Raw genomic sequence first — 17,203 nt, forward strand, 5'->3', positions numbered from 1 at the left:
TAGTAGGGAGTGAAGGGTCTGTTCACTTGGAGACACAGAGGTATTGGGAGCACAGAAGAAAATGGATGGAGTTACTTAGTTTTCTTGCAAAATAAAAAAAAAAAAAGCAATCATCTTCAAGGATACAGATAGGACAAAAGCTGAGGGGCCACGCAGGAGCAGCCACGGAGTCCTCCACCCTGCAATCAATGTGCTTGCATCCTCCTAACAGTCCTTCCTGCTTCTACCCTCCTTCTCTTCCCGTCCCTCTCTCCACGCTTCTCTTTCTCAGCACATAGCCTGGTTCCAAACCCTCTGTTTCCCTAATCTAACGTGCACATTAGGACCTAATTTCTAGGACTTTTTTTTTTAAATAAAGGTTGAGTTTTAAATTTTAAAGTAGATTTTAAAATTTTTTGTGAGCCTAGTGCAATGGTAGGCATCTGTAGTTCTAGTAATCGGGAGGCTGAGACAGAAGGTAATGAGTTGGAAGCCAGCTTGGCCTACCCAGTGAGACCCTGTCTCAAAACAACAATAGTAAAATCTTTGTGCCAGGACTGGGCCTTTTCTAGCCTTTGCCACTCCATGTGTGCCACCCAGTGTCACCTGCTCCCTCCCCCCCAATCTTAGTGACCCACCTCGGAGAAGGTGTCCCGGGGAGGCCAGAGAGTTGGAGTGTTTCTCCAGGCCTCCCGTCCACCCTAGGGGGGAGTTGAGTCTCTGCAGCCCTGGGAGGCAGCGGGCCGGGCCCCGCCCTTGGGCCTGGTTCTCTAGGTCTGGGCGCCAGGCGCTGAACTTGGCAGGCCCAGGGCGGAGGTGATGTGAATGCTTTGTGCCTCGCGCCTGCCCGCGGGGCCCTCCACCCACTCTCCCGCTCCACCGGCCACGGATCAGGAGGGGGCGGGGGTCTCAGGACCCCCCCCCCCCCGTGCCTGGCATCTGGTACCTGGCGCGCAGCCACAGGATTCCCACGCCCCGGCCCTGGGTCCCCGCAGCTCTTCTCCTGTGAGCTGGGCATCCACACTGGGCAAGCAGCGCCCACAATCCAGAGGTCTGTAAAGACGGCCAGATGGAAAACAAAACCCTGTGAAGGCTCAGCGGCTGGCGATCAGCCCCCCCCCCCCCAAAACACCGCGATCGATGGGCGCGCAAAGTCCCCGCACTGGAGCCATCGGACCTGGTGTGTGACTTCGACCCCTCTAAGGGCGGCCAGAACTTGGGCAGATGGCGGGGGCTCCGTCTCCTGTTCTGTGAAGTGGGGAACGCTGCGTGCTTGGTGACAGGGCGCCGTTGAGCTGTTCTTCCACGCCTCGGGGCTCCCTAACTTCCCACGGCCGCCGCTCCGCCCGACCCAGGGGCGCCCAGGCTTCACGCGCGCCCGTGGCAGCGCTGGTTCCAAAGTGCGTCACGGGCACCGGCCTCGGGCTTCGCGGGCCCGGGTGAGGCTGGCACCCCGCCCGGAGGGCCGGGCGCACCCCGCCAGGGACCCGGGCGGGCAAGGCAGGCGCTCCAGTGGCGCACACGAAGGAGCGCGGTTGGGGCGCCTTCCGTCCCGGGCTTGGACGAAGGCGACCCCTGCTCTACCCTCCGCCCCGCCCGCCGCCTCCAGTGGGGCCTCCGCTGAGTTTTTTCTCCCCGGGAAGAAATTACGCGGATCCTTCCTGGGGCTCCTCGCCCCGCCCCAGATCTCCGCCCCCTACTCTTTGCCGGGGATCCCGGGGCTGCGTGGGGCAGGGAGCTCGGGCAGCCGGGAGACGGCTGCGGGGGTAGCAGAGCCGCCGGCCACTGCCCCGCCCCGCCATGTGACGCCGTCCTCCGGTCTCTGCGACCCCCCCAGCGCGCCCCCAGCCCGCGCCCGCGCCCCGCCGCCGCGCACCATGCTCCCGCCAGGCCGGGCGCGCGCGCCGCCCGCCCCCCAGCCCGCGCCGCACGCCGGCCCCCGCCGGCAGGTAGAGCCCCCGGGCCAGCTCCTGCGTCTCTTCTACTGCACGGTCCTCGTCTGCTCCAGAGAGATCGCGGCACTCACTGACTTCTCAGGTAAGAGCGACCTCCCGGGCTGCACGACCCCAGATCTCTCCCTCCTCCCCCAAATCTGGTGCGCCCGGGGAAGCCCAGGGGAGGGGGTGGCTCGACCAGCTCGGATTAGCCACACTCACAGCCCCTTGAGAGCCACCCGATAGGTGGTTGCCTGTAGGGGCATCAGGGGACCCTCCCCGCCCTAAGGGTGTTATTTAGAGCCCCTGGTGGTGCTGTTGAGCTGATCAGTTTTCCCACCACCAGTGACCCGATCCTGACCCAGGTGCCTTCACTGGAAGCTCCCCACACTGAGTCCTGGGCCGCGCCCAGCGCTGAGAGATACACGTGTTGCACTTGGCTTAGGTCCTACAGGGTTGAGGGTGCGTCCCAGCCAGTGCCCATGTAAGGAGACTACTAGCCCTGGGCACACGGGACAAGAAGTCTACTCAGGGAAGGGACCCACGAGGACTGGAGATCTGGAGATGACCAATAAATGAGGAGCAGGTTATAGAAGACAAAAGGACATTAAGGGTATGACAGTGCTATCCCCAAAGTCCCAGCGTCTCCCCCACCCTCTGCAACCCTGCTTTCCCACACATAAGGCGCTTGTGGGACAGTTCATGCTTTTCTTTTGAGGGAAACTCTGATCCGGGCAACTGCAAAGGATCTTAGATATTTCTAAAGTGGCAGATGTGTCACCTCCGGATGGAAGAAGTTTCTAGGCTAAAGATAACTTCTATTAGCCCTGTACTTGCTTGAGGTAACTAAAGACCACCTTGGGTCCCTATTGGGCAAAGCTGGAGGTCAGCACTGGGAAGCCTAACCTTTCTTGAGTGTCACTCTTCAATCTCCTGCCATGCCCACCCTGGCTTCCCCCAGGCAGGCCCCTTGGTATTTTTTTTTTTTTTTGCACTGTAATGGTGGTAAGGTAAACAGAGTCACTCCTCAGCCATGGCTGTGTAGTAGACTAACTAGTTTGTGGCAGAGAACTCTGGCAAAGAAGACGCTGAGTTGGGTTTCTAGTTTACTTACAGAGAATGTCATTGTTAGCTGAGAGCCCTTAGGTCAGAGGTTCTTTGCTTTGAATATTTAATATCAAGGCAATGTTCCTGCCTAACAAAGAGAGCCAAGATATGCCTGTTTGGCAAGCAAACCAAGGCCCTTCAAACTGAGACCTAGAGGAACAAAACTTAGTGCTAAGTGTTCTGGGGAAATTGGAGTTTTTCAAGCCTCATCTCTCTCTCTCTCTCTCTCTCTCTCTCCCTCTCTCTCTCTCTCTCTCTCTCTCTCTCTCTCTCTCTCTCTCTCTCTCTCTCTCTCCCTCTTTCTTTCTCTCCCCCCCTCTCTCCCTCTCTCTTTCTCCCAACCCCCACTTGTACTCTGCCACTACAAAAGCTTTTTGCACTTTTCAGATTTAAGCTATAGAGAACAGTTCTGAGTCCAGCTACACCATCTTTCTCCGATTATTTAAGGGAAGATTTAAAAGCTGACAAGCCCTTTTTTCTGGTGACATCATTGCAACTGAACAAATATTGCTTTAGGCACATGGCTCTGTAACTATAGATGGTTTGGGGAAGATTATAGACACTTAGAATTTGTTTCTTTAGGGAAGCAGTTGCGATGCTTGTAAGACTGGGTCCTCACCAGAGTCTAGCAGTGACTGGTGAGAGGCATTTCTGCTTCCCATGCAGGATGTCAACGCCAGGGACCAGCAGCAGGGGGTAGTATTGCCAGCTCTATCCATCTTTCTCTTCATCAGACTGGGGAGAAAAATGAAAGGGAGATTTTGGGGTTGAGGGAGGAGTCAAAAGAAAGAGAAGCCCCCCCCCCAAAAAAAAAACCACAAAGACACCCAAGTGTAAACCCAAATTCTATCCAGCAGGAGAGCAGGGAAACATCCGAAAGATAGTCTTCCAAAATCGGTTACTTTGACTTGAAACTTAAACTGAGACCTCCAGCAAGCAATGTGATAGAATTCTGTGTGTGTGTGTGTGTGTGTGTGTGTGTGTGTGTGTGTGTTTCTTTAACTCCAGAACTGACCATCTGAATGTCTAGTTTAATGTGTTCGTTGAAGCAGTAGATTCTGATCATGTCATTAATTCCCTGTGGCCTCAAAGTGTTCTGTCTGCTTTCCTGGGACAGGCGGTCCTGTTCCTTTTTATGAACTTGGCTGAATGTGTAGAAACAGAACAGAGGCCGAGTCAGTCATAGCAGACCCTCCCCCGCTCAGGCTTACAACAATAGCCAAGGACTAAGAGAGCCTGTTGTGATAATACAGTCATTTGTTTATTTTCTAAATAAGGGTAACATCAAAAGTGGGTGATGATGAAGAGAACTTAGGATGTATTTGCTCAGTGAAGAAGATAGTTTATAATCCACAGGAAAGAAAGTACCAGAATGTCAGAGGGCCCCAGGCATGGTCTGAATCGTACAGCCTCACCTAGAAGGGTTATGATACAATTTTTAAAATTTACTAAAGCCTTATAAAAAGTTACTAAAGGGCTGGGAGTGTGGCTTAGTGGTAGAGTGCTTGCCTAGCATGCATGAAACCCTGTGTTCAATTCCTCAGTACCACATAAACTGAAGAAACCAGAAATGATGCTGTGGCTCCAGTGGTAGAGTACTAGCCTTGAGCACAGAGAGGCTCAGGAACAGAACCCAGGCCCTGAGTTCAAGCCCCAGTACTGGCAAAATAACGAAAGCCTTTCTTTTCTTTGCAACTCTTCCCTAAACCTCTGTGTAAACATTCAGCTGGTAGTATTTTTCTGGATCATTTTTTTTTTTTAAACCAGGGCTGAGGGGATTCCAGCATCAGATGAATAATTCAGAGGCTGTCTTCTTGTGATAATAACCTCCAAGCCTGCTGGGACTAAACACCCCTCTTTGCTTTCCTCCTGAAGATTTTTTTTTTTTTGAGATACTGCCAGTGGCCACTGGAAAGTTATGATCATTACATTAAAAACGCATCCCAGGAAAGGCAAGAGCAGTGCCTATAAAATTAGTACCACAAATCCTCAAGCCTATTGTCCAATGTGATTGGCCTCGAGCCATGTTCCTTCTTGGAATGGAGTTCTGTTCTTTGGACGGATTTCCTAAATTGAGGATTTGGATTAAGATGGCCAAATTGATCATTGAAATATTACGCTGATTTTTACTTTTTTTTTCTTTGTGCGTGTGTGCTGGAACAGGGGCTTAAACTCAGGGCTATCTTAGTTTTCTCACTCAAGAATGTTGCTTGACCACTTGAACCACACCTCTGCTTCCCGCCTTTTGTGGTGATTAATTGAACATAAGTGTTTCAGATTTTCCAGCCAGGGCTAACTTCGAACCTCCGATCTCAGCCTCTTGAGGAGCTAGGATTATAGGCATGAGCCACAGGTGCCACCCAGCTAATTATTTTATAAAGATAGTCAATCAAAGTCAATGGCGTCCTTATTTTCTTCTGTCCAGAGAACAGAGAGCTGGAATGTGGGGGAGAGATCTAAGAAAAAGGTACAGTGTTTTTTGGGGTCCCTGCAGTCAAATGCAGGGGTCCTCTGTATTTGTCTTGCCTTAAGCAATAGGGTGTTTTTGGACTTAGCTGGTGAAGGCCTCTCTGTTCCTGTTCATTTGGGGTGATTTTACCTGTTACTTTTCTGAAGGCAAGTGGAGTCTTCCCATTGTTCTTTTATTGCTTTACCTTTCCTGTCTTTCTTTTCCTCTTTTTTTTTTTGCCAGTCCTGGGCTTGAGCTCAGGGCCTGAGCACTGTCCTTGGGCTTTCCTCAAGGCTAGTGTTCTACCCTGAGCCACTGCACCACTTCGGGCTTTTTCTATGTATGTGGTACCGAGGAGTCGAACCCGGGTCTTCATGCTTGCTAGGCAGACACTCTACCACTAGGCCAAACTCCCAGTCCCTTTCTTTTCCTCTTTTAAAGAAGTGGATCTAGGTGCTGGGTGCCCATGGTCCCCATTATACCTCACTACTCAGGATGCTGAGATCTGGTCATTGTGGTTTGATGCCAGCTCAGGCAAGAAAGTCTGTCTCCAATCAACCAGCAAAAAGCTGGAAGTGGAGGTGTGGCTCATGTGGCTCACGTGGTAGAGTGCCAGCCTTGAGGCTTCAACACAGTTGTGAGGATACCAAAAAGACCACATCAGGACCCACTAATAGGCACCTGTTAGCACCTGTTAACAGACCAGATCTCCAAAGTAAAGTCACTCTCAAAGGTACTGGAGGTTAGCAATATAACATAAATCATTTGCAGCCCAACAAGGAAAACTTCCTTAATAGCTCCTTGTTTTGTGGACTAGGAATTTTAGGCTATAGATGTATGGTTACCCAAAGGGTCTTGGGAGCCCTAGGGCGAGACTAATATCCTGACTATGGAGAAATATAGCTTTCCATTTTCAAGAGATTAAAACTTGCAGATTCTGCTCTTCAATAGTATACAACCCAAAAAGCCTGGATGACTTAGGAGACTTCATGTACAAATACTGAACTGCCCCAGGGGCTTCCAATCTGATTAAACATAGAAGAGCCAGACATTGGTGTCTGTCTGTCTGTCTGTCTGTCTGTCTGTCTGCCTTTCTGTCTCTTCTTCGCCCCACATCCTACAGTTCTAGGGACTGAACTAAGGGCTTCACTCTAGTCAAGCAAATATATTACCACTTAACCCATTAACCCTCTCTCTACCCTCTGCCCTTTTGCTTTTCGTTTGTTTCGCAGAGAGAGTCTCATGCTTTTGTCCCAGTACTGGCCTTGAATGGGAGTTTTCCTACCTCTGCTTAGTGCATCGCAGGGATTGCAGGCAGGTACCACTATGGAAAGGAATCACTAACACTTGTACGGACTGGCCCAGCACTGGGACTATCCTCATTTCATCTCCCAAGTAGCTGGGACTACAGGTGTGCATCAACATACCAGACATTAGCCTGCTAAAGATTGTATTGTTATTATAAAGGTGATGTAAAGAGAGGTTACAGTTAAGTCAGGTGAAGAGTACATTTCCTTTTTTTATTAAAGAATTTATTAACATTGATTTTTATATCATATTTCAAATGACGTGTTTAACAAACAAGTATTCAAGAAGGGAATCTCTATATACAATCACTGGCACTTAGGTTTTAGAACGTAATTAAAATTAGGCTAAGGGTTTGTATATCATAGATACATATTAATCTATGTAATAAAACATGTCTATAGAGTCATAAGTTTTTATGTTTATGTAGTTGTTTTTATATTTCTGGTACCATGTCAATAGCATTGGGTATGCAAATATTGGGTCCCCGCTCTTGTACTATTTGGATCTAATAGCCACATATTAAGGATACCATGTGCCTTTTGTTCCTTTGGTTTTGACTTGTCTCACTCAACATGATTCGCTCTAGATTCATCCACTTCCCTGCAAATGCCATTATTTTATCTTGTCTGTTGTCTCTGTAGAATTCCATTGTATATGTGTGTGTGTATATATGTATATATATATATATCATATTTTCTGTATCCATTCATCTGCAGTAGGGCATCTGGATTGTTTCCATTGCCTGGCTATTGTGAATAGTTTAGAGATAAACATAGCTGAGCAGGTGTTCTTATCATATCTTGGGTTATGATGTTCAGGGTAGATGGCCAGATCGTAGGGAAGGTCAATTTTCAATTCTTTAAGAAACCTCCACACTGCTTTCCAGAGTGGCCGAACTAGTCTACAACCCCACCAGCATCTGTCATTGTCTGAGTTCAAAATCTTGGCCATTCTTGTTGGGGTAAGGTGGTATCTTAGGGTTGGTTTTATTTGCATTTCCTTTATGACCATGGATGATGAATATTTTCTCATATGCTTTTCTGCCATTTTAATCTCTTCTTTTGATAAGTCTCTCTTTAGTTCCCTTGCCCATTTAGTGAATGGTTTATTGGGTTTGGAGGGGAATAATTTCTTGAGTTCCCTGTAGATACTGGATACTAAGCATTTGTCAGATGTATTATTGGTAAATATCTTTTCCCAGTTGGTTGGCTGTCTCTCTACTTTTATGGCTATGCTTTTATCTGTGCAGAAACTTTTTGTTTTTAGGTAGTCCCATTTATCGAGTCTCTCTCCAGTCTGTTGTGACCCTGGGATTCTGTTCAGGAATCTTTTGCCTGTGCCTCTCAGTGTCTCTCCTACTCTATCATGTAGTAGTTACACGGTTTCCCGTCTGACATTGAGGGTACATTTCCTTTTGGGCAATGTCACCCCTTCCCTCACTTACATTGGTCGATTTTTAAAGTACTTCTCCCCCATCCTTCAGCCTAAGACTCCATCAGGGAGCACAAGGCTATATTTTCTCAGCTCATTATTACTTCCCAACACATACACATGTACACACAAGCAGATGCATGCACGCATGTGCACACACACACACACACACACACACACCTCTTTATGCACAGGATTTTTTTTTTTTGCTGGTCCTGGGGCTTGAACTCAGTGCTTGAGCACTGTCCTTGGCCTTTCTCAAGGCTAGAGCTCTGCCACTCAAGTCACAGCACCACCTCTAGCTTTCTATGTATGTGGTACCAAGGAATCAAACCAGGTCTTTGTGCATGGTAGGCAGGTACTCTACCACTAGGCCAAACTCATAGCCTAGGATATCTTTTTTTGGGCAGTCCTGGGTCTTCAACTCAGAGCACTATCCTTGAGCACTTTTGCTCAAGGCTAGCACTCTGCCTCTTGAGCCACAAGCACCATTTCCAGCTTTTTCTGCATATGTGGTACTGAAGAATCAAACCCAGGGCTTTGTGCAGGCTAGACAAGCACTCTACCACCAGGCCATGCTCACATCCCCATTTACAGGATATCTTTGCTTAAAAAAATATTATGGAATGAAATCTCAGCTCTGAAACATTATATAGAATGAAAAAGCAGCTTGTAAGTAAAGATAAACACACCAAATGTCTGAAGGAGTTGTCCAGCTGCCAGAGGAAGAGAGATGAAGAGTGATGCATCCAGAACTGCTTGTCTGTTTCCATGGAAATAGTTACATCTGAAACACACTGCAGTCATTTTCTGCAGTAGAGAAGAGAAGTCTGTGCTGGCCAGTGGTCCTGTGATTGATGATCCTGGCCTCCGGGGGTGGGGTATATTGGAAAGGGCAGGCTAGCGACAGTTTCTGGGGAGAGACAGAGGAAGTCAGTAAAAACTAATTGAGCTTAGTGTTACTTGATTTCATCCTCAGGACAGAACTCTATGAGCTCACAGTCTCATTTACATATAACCCAATCAGCTTCCAAGAGGGCAGCTAATTTACCCAAGACCATCCTTGAGGAAGAGCAAGAGCAGGAAAAAGCAACCACAATTTGCCTGACCTTTCTAGATAGTTCTAGAATGAGACTACTGTTTCCGGTGTCCAGTAAGGAGGATTTTTCTCATCCTTTAAGCATCTTCCTTTCACGATTCCAAAGGTTTGGCTTACATGGTATAGTGCCAACCTTGAGCAAAAAAGTTAAGGACAGGGCTGGGAGTTTGGCCTAGTGGTTGAGTGCTTGTCTAGTGTGCACGAAGGCCTGGGTTTGATTCCTTGGTACCACATACATAGAAAAAAAAATGCAGGAAGTGGTGCTGAGGCTCAAGTGGTAGAGCTCTGGCCTTGAGAAAGTCCAAGGGCAGTGCTGAGGCCCTGAGCTCAAGCCCAGGACTGGCAAAAAGAAAGAAAGAAAGAAAGAAAGAAAGAAAGAAAGAAAGAAAGAAAGAAAGAAAGAAAGAAAGAAAGAAAGAAAAGAAGAGAAAGAAAGAGTTAAAGACAATGCTATGCCATGTCCTAAGTACAAGCCCTGATATCAGTGAGAGAGAGAAAGAGAGACAGAGACAGAGACAGAGAGAGACAGAGAGACAGAGAGAAGAAGAAGAAAAGAAGGAATTCCTCAAATAAGCAAAGAACAAAAAGCTATCACTAAAAGCAGTCATGTTAGAAGCAAAACCAAATGTATCTACTAACACCAAAAATGTTTATTGATAGGAGAATCTTGATAAATAGGTTAAAGAGCAGATTAGATGTAGCAGAAGAGAAAAATAAAAATAGAAAATAAAATAGAGAAATTATCCCAGATAAAGTGAAATAAAGATATGAGAAATACAGAAGAAAATTTAGAAGATACAGAAGATGGAATAGAAAGTTCAACATGCACTGATCCTTTAGGAAGGAAGAGAAGAGAATGTGAGGGGGAAAAAGTAACAGGATCCTAGAATTAATTCAAGAATTTTTAAGCATCTTAAATAAAATAAACATAATTAATTATCTGTAGATATATCTTGTCCAAACTATACAATATTGAGGGCAAAATGATGGTCTTCAAAACAACCAGAGAAAAAATTACATTTATAAAGTCCAACTATCATAGGAGCAAGAAGATAAATATTTTTCAGGTTCCAAGGGTAAAAAACAAGTTATACCAGAACTATTATAGACAGCTAAACTATTTCCAAGACTGAATGTGAAATCAAGACAATTTTACCATGAGTAAGCCATTGCTGAAAGAACTACTATAGGATGGACTTCATGAAAAAACACTAAATCTATGCATGAAAAAGTAAAGAAACAATATACCTTCTAAAGTACTTTCCCTGTAATTTTAAATTTTTCTTCCTATTTATCTTGTTTGCCCAAATAACCAGGTTTTTTTTTTTTTGACAGCCAAAATCACAGGATACTTTCTTGAGCCACTTGAGCTCTTCACTAGAATTTTATAAAAAGCATGAGGCACTCAAACCTCTCCAGGGAGGGTACTGCAGATTTGTAGGAGAAAAAAAAATGCATTCTGACGCTTCTCCAGTACCACATATCAGGTACTTGGCAACCACTCTTACCCTGCAGAATCTTACATTTTGGTGGGTTCAAGAATAGCTAGGGGCTGGTGGCTCACAACTGTAATCCTAGCTACTCAGGAGGCTGAGATCTGAGCATTGCAGTTCAAAGCCAGCCTGGACCCCAAAGTTCATGAGACTCTTATCTCCAATTAACCACCAGAAAGTTGGAAATGGAGCTCAAAGTGGTAGAGTGCTAGCCTTGAGCAAAAAGAGCTCAGGACATCTCTCAAGCCTTGAGTTCAAGCCCCATGACCAACCAAAATGAACACCACATTAAAAAAAGGAGTTTGAAAGTTAAGCAATAGATTATAGCAGATCAATATCCAATTGGACCACAGTTTAGGACTGAATATTTAATAATATGTCCACAGACATGCCAGATAAGTCTGTCCATGCACAGATTTTTACATTTACTTGTGTTCATTTCTGATCAGAATCACTAGCTCACTCAGGACCCTGACATTCAAATTCCCCACATTAACATGTCACAGATGGGGTTGGAGGGCGGTGGTGGGGGGCGAGAGTCTGGTTGTTTTACTCACAGAAAAACCAGGTGACATTAAAATTGAAAACTCAGGCCAGTGAATGTGAAACGTAGTATGTTTGCGAACAGTCTGATTTCACGTCTGCTTTAGATGTCCTGTGAATACAAATGGCCTCATTTGGGGTCGAAGGAGCGGGGAGGAAGAAATCTAAGAATGATCTCCAAAAGAAATCTTTAATTCGGATGAGTATAATAGAGTGTAATCTCATTTCAAGTCTGTCAGCATTCCTTTGATGATTACAAATGAGTCCCTTTTCCCTGGCAATGTGGGGGGATAATCTGGATAAAATAACCCTTTTTGTCTGCGAGGAACCATATGATGTTTCCTTGTGACAGTTTTCAGAGTAGTGTTTCAGAGGCTGAGAAGCATACACAGTTAACTCAACCATCTCCTTTCTTTCCTCTGGACTTAGATTTTTCACTGCTTTCATGTTTGATGACTTCCAAAATTCTCAGACTTAGAAATCATAAATCATTGTGCTGTCACAAGGAGGGGGGGCAAGAGAGAAAGAGAGACCCCAGGTCACTGAGTCCTTTTCCCTTCTTGCCTGTTGGACAGCAAACAGGTAGAAATGAGAACGTGTGATTTTATCTGAGAAGCCAATTTGTCCAGCCTTTTTTTTTTTTCTTGCCAGTCCTGGGGCTTTAACTCAGGGCCCAAGCACTATCCTTGAGCTTTCTCAAGGCGAGAGCTCAACCACTTAAACCACAGCACCACTTCCAACATTTTCTGTGTATGTGGTACCAAGGAATCGAACCTGGGTCCTCATGCATTCTAGGAAGCACTCTACCACTATGCCAAACTCGCAGCCCCAATTGGTCCAGCCTTTGAGGTATCTGCTTGAAGAAATACAGAATGGCACAGGGCTTTTCTAGTCAAAGAAAACACACCCTGAATCCCAGTTCATGTGTATGTGCCTTCCTGTCTATTTGGCTGTAAACAAGGGACCATCATTGGTGACCTTTCCATTCTCTGACACTTGAATGACTCACTGGTCCTTGCAAAGCCAGGGATGCGCAGTGTTCTATGACGTGAGAGGGAGGCAAGGAATCAGCGCTGTTTCCAGTCTGGAAGGAGAAAGGGGATCATAAAGACCTATACTTCTTGAGAGCCACGTGAATCTTGTAGTCTTGGCTGTTTTGTGTCTTCTCTTCATCTCTGGGGGTCAAGTGCAAAGGTCTCTTTGTCCTGATTTTAATTTGAGGACTTCAGGATTTTTTTTTTTTTGAGGCTAATACTAAGGCTTGAACTCAGGGCCTGGGTGCTATCCCTGAGCTATTTTTGCCCAAAGTTGACACTCGATTGCTTGAGCCACAGCTTCATTTCTGGCTTTTTGGTTTGTTTGTTTGTTTTGGTGGTCAATTGGAGATATGAGTCTGGACTTTTTTGCCCAAGATGGTTTTAAACAGGATCCTCAGGTCTCAGCCTTTTGAGTAGCTATGATTACAGGCATGAAATATCAGTGCCCATCTTTTCCTTGTTTTATTTCCTTATACTTTCTGTAACTAGGATACTTTTTGGGGGGGGCCGGTTTGGGGGCTTGAACTCAGGGCCTGAGCCCTGTCCTTGGGCTTTCCTCAAGGCTAACATTCTATCACTTGAGCCACAACACTACTTCCAGCTTTTCTATGTATGTAGTACTGAGGAATCAAACCTAGGTCTTCGTGTATGCTTGGCAAGCACTCTACCACTAGGCCAAGCTCCTGGCCTAGGATACTTTTAAATTATTGTTATTTTTCTTTCATTGGTCATGGGGCATGAACTCTGGGCCTGGGAGCTATCCCTGAGCTCTTCAGTTCAAGGCTAGTGCTCTACCACTTAAGTCACTTCCAATTAATATTTTAATGGTGCTCGTTTGTTTTAAATTTAGGAGCATACATTTGCTAGGCAAATGCTTTACCACTTGAGCTAGGAATCTAGACCTGTTTGCTTTAGCTCGCTTTGCAGATAGGGTTTGACCCTTCTGCCCAGGTCACAGTGGGATCTGGATCATCCTGTCTGCCTTGGAGCTGATATTACATGCATGTACTGATGTATCTTAACTAGATTGTTGTTGAGATAGGGTCTTATCTTTTTGCCCAGTTGGCCTCATATAGTGAACCTACCACTCCCCCCCCCCACTACCTCCTGAGTAGCTGGAATAATAAGCATGAGCCACCATGCTCTGCCCCAAAAGTGCAACATTTTTTCCCCCTCCCATCCTAGGGCTTGAACTGCACTGTCTCTGAGTCTCTTTGTTCTCAATGGATAACGCTCTACCATTTGAGCCACAGTGCCACTTCCAGCTTTTTCTGAGTATTTTATTGGAGATAAGTCTCATGGACTTTCCTGCCCTGGCTGGCTTCAAACCATAATCCTCAGATCTCAGCCTCCTGAATAGCTAGGATTACAGGTGTGAGCCACTGGCACTGGGTGGTACAATGCTTTTTAAAGCTAGTGTTGAAAATAGAAGTCCCAAAATATGCTTGTGACTCTCCCCATCCATGTAGGTTGCTTTCTGCTGTTCAAGGGACCCTTCAGTGTCAGCTTCTCACCCCCGCCCACTCCCCCACGCCTGTGGGAAATGAAAACCCAGCTGCTGCAAGCTCTTCCATCCTTTTTGTACTGGAAGGGTTTTTTGTTGTGGTGGTTTTTGTCAGTTGTGGGATTTGAACTCTGGGCCTGGGCTGTCCTTGAGCTCCTCAGCTCAAGGCTGGCCCTCTACCACTTGAGCCACAACACCACTTCTGGTTTTCTGGTGGTTAACTGGAGATAAGAGTCTCATAGACTTTCGTGCCTGGGCTGGCTTTGAACCCCAACCTTCAGATCTCAGCCTCCTGAGTAGCTAGGGTTCTAGGCATGAGCTCCCCGTACTTGGCACCAGAAGATTTTTAATTCAGCGTTTCTTCCTTCCGTCTTCTAAGGAAGAGCCTTTGGCTCTTGGCATGTCAAGGTAGACCTTTCACTGGTGTCAAACTAAAGCATTACCGCAGTGAGGGGTTCAGGCTTGAACTTGCTGGCTCCCAGCTGAGGAAGGGGGATTTTGTACCCCATCTCCATTATCCTCCAATCTCAGTGTGACAATCACATGTATGGGGGACAATGGATTATTATTTTTTTATTGTAGCTTTTGTTGTTATAAAGGTAGGGGCAGGGGGATTAGTTACATAAGTCAGATAATCAGTTCATTTCTTTTGAACTGAATTTTAAAAAGAGAACAGAAGTCACAGGACAGCTGCCTCTCACATCTCCATTTCTTCCTTCTCCTTCAGGTACCAGGTCCTCCCTCACCTCTGGGGGTGAGGGCCTCTGTGCACCCACTGGCAGACCACCTGGGGTGCTGTTGTGACAGTGAATTCCCTCCGCGCTGTATATGGTACACTTAGCAGGATCAGTTGAGCTCCTGAAGTCATGGAGCTGAGTGCCAAGTCCCAGACTCACAGCCCCTCTGCCTGCCGTGGAAGCCACCACCTCCCCCCCAGGCTCAGGACAGCCCTCCCCTCCCCCCCACACCCTCAGAACCTGCCTGCCCTTCGCCGTCCCGAGTATAGACAAGTCACAACTCTGCTCAAAATACTTCTTTCCTTCTTTCTGCCAAACACTGAGAAGTTAGTATTGTTTCTAAGAGAGAAGGAGGGGAGGAGTGGGTGTGCAGTATTTGTACAACTTTGTGACTCAGTTCATCTGAATTCCTAAGCATTTTAAAAGCTTTGTCCAAAAAGGAAAGAAGACAAGAGCACTGCAGAGCAGAGCAGGCTGGCAGAACTGTTTCAGGGTTCACTTTCCAGTGAGTGATGTAACCGCCCTGTGCAGTGGGAGACAGGTTGCTCATTTTGGAGTAGTAGAAATTTGGCTGTCAGAGTCAGCTTTTATTAAGACACAGAAGCATCTTTTTCTTTCTTTAAAGCTTTTTTTTAAGTAGTATACATTAGTTGTGGGGGCGGGGGAAAGATTCAGCCCACATTTCATACGTACATACAATGTACCCCCATAAATTCAGCCCCGCTATCATTCCATAGTATCCTCCTTCTTAAAATAATGTCACTGTTCCCAACTCACGTGTGCGCCCACGTGTGTGTGTGTGTGTGTGTGTGTGTGTGTGTGTGTGTGCGTATTGTGTGTATGCATGCACATATTTTCCAGTACTGGGGCCTGGACTCTGTCCCTTCATCCCCCCTTCCCATGATTGGTGCTATATTACAGTACTACACTGGAGCCACAGCTCCACTCTGGGTTTTGTTTTTGTTTTTTGCTGGTTAATTGGGAATAAGAGACTCATAGGCTTTCTCGCCTGGGCTGGCTTTGAACAATGATCCTCAGATCTCATTTCCTGAGTAGCAAGGATGAGCTACCAGCCATCAGCTTTCATGTTCTGTTTTCATATATGAAACATTCTTTGTCTTCTTCTTTATAAGCTCTTAATAAACCAGCTGGTTGCTGGTGGCCCACACCTGTTATCCTAGCTACTCAGGAGGCTGAAATCAGAAGATGACAGTATGAAGCCAGCCTAGTCAGACAAATCCAAGAAACTCTTACCTAAATAAATCAGCAAAAAGCTAGAAGTGGAGGCAAAGCCCTCCATGTCAGGTTGCTTGCTGTGACGGAGGTCTGACCATGTGAATGTTCCAGTTCAGTGCTCCTGTATTGTAGCTAACACACCAGCCTTAGCCTTAGAAAGAAAGCACCATCCCAGGGCGCTGCAAACCAACCCCAAATGATAGCCCCTTCACAGAGCTTTGTGGAACCTTCTAGAATATGATTCATTATTGCTAAAGAGCATATTGCAAATCTCTCTGTGCCATTTATCTTCCTTCCCCCTGAATTCTCTTCCTGTGGGAGGATAAATTATCAGGTAGGGTTTCGATTATGTCAATTGAGAGCTTTACTTAAAAAAAAAATGAAATGTTTGCAATTCAGTCATATAGACTAAGTAAATTTTGCAGTGTTGGAGGTTGGACATTAGTAAAATTATCATTGTTATCATTCACACAAGCTTCGAGAAATAAGCATTATCTGACTAGATCTATGCTTTAGTAGATGGTGGGAAGAATGAACTGGTTACAGTTAGGAAAGCCAGAGAGCTACAGGGGAATCCCCTGAAGTGTTGGCCCAGGGCTGATTCTCCCTCCCTAGACTTGGATAAAATTATCACTAAGGAAATTAAGTTCACCAAAGGATAATATGCAGACTTTAGAATGGAACTGTTCAATAGAAATAGTCTAGTAGCCATATGAAAGAGATGAAAAAGAAGTGAACCAAGTTGAATCCCCATTCCAGGATGTTAAGAGATGGGACCAGGTAGAACCTTCAAGAGGTAATTGGGACTCTGTCCTCATGAGTTGATTCACCACTCATTAATGAATGAATGGGTGTTTCAAGAGTGGATCTTTTATAAAAGCTACATTGGTTCAGTCTCTTGAGTAATACCTGCCTTTCCCCTGTGATTCTCTGTGCTCTCTTGACTGTATCACCAAGTGTGTCCTTTGACCTTGAACTAGAACTCTGAGGTCAGGTAACCTCTTCTTCCCCAGAGCTGGTCAGGCTGGCCTCATGAAGAGGCCAGATGTCTCAGTCTGTGTCCAGTAGCATGCTCTCCCCCGCCTGCCTTCCTGTCAGTAGAGGACCACTGGTGTCCTCTAGGCTCTGCAAGCCCTTCCTATTGCTTGGGTGTCAGGCCTTATGGAGGGTTAGGACCACAGTGGGGCCTTCCAACTAGACAGAGCCTATCTGCAGTGCCAGAGATCAGCCAAATTCCATCCTGCCTGATTTCATCACTGACATTGGGCCAGCGATATAAGACTACCCATCAGCCCCTGGGAAAGTCTCAGTGAGCCTTGTTCTAGAGCTCTCATGTCAGGACGAAC

At 46.2% G+C, this 17,203-nt stretch overlaps 1 protein-coding gene across 3 annotated transcripts in view; it reads left to right on the top strand.

Annotated features, from left to right (window-relative positions):
- The first annotated feature begins 1,565 nt into the window (after positions 1-1,565).
- Positions 1,566-17,203, top strand: part of Eva1c (eva-1 homolog C) — a 68,447-nt gene continuing 52,809 nt past the window's right edge. Inside the window, exon 1 of one of the 3 annotated variants that reach the window (XM_090348644.1) lies at positions 1,566-2,016. In XM_090348644.1, the coding sequence (XP_090204770.1) occupies positions 1,857-2,016 (160 nt within the window). In that variant the 5' untranslated portion in view covers positions 1,566-1,856. Of the gene's footprint in view, positions 2,017-2,432; positions 2,527-17,203 lie in introns of those variants that run through there. The other 2 variants (XM_090348651.1, XM_090348659.1) reach the window with 2 other exon arrangements.

This window comes from Megascapheus bottae, chromosome 1 (assembly GCF_031878675.1).
Source record: "Megascapheus bottae isolate mThoBot1 chromosome 1, mThoBot2.hap1, whole genome shotgun sequence".
NCBI classification, from domain to species: Eukaryota; Metazoa; Chordata; class Mammalia; order Rodentia; family Geomyidae; genus Megascapheus; species Megascapheus bottae.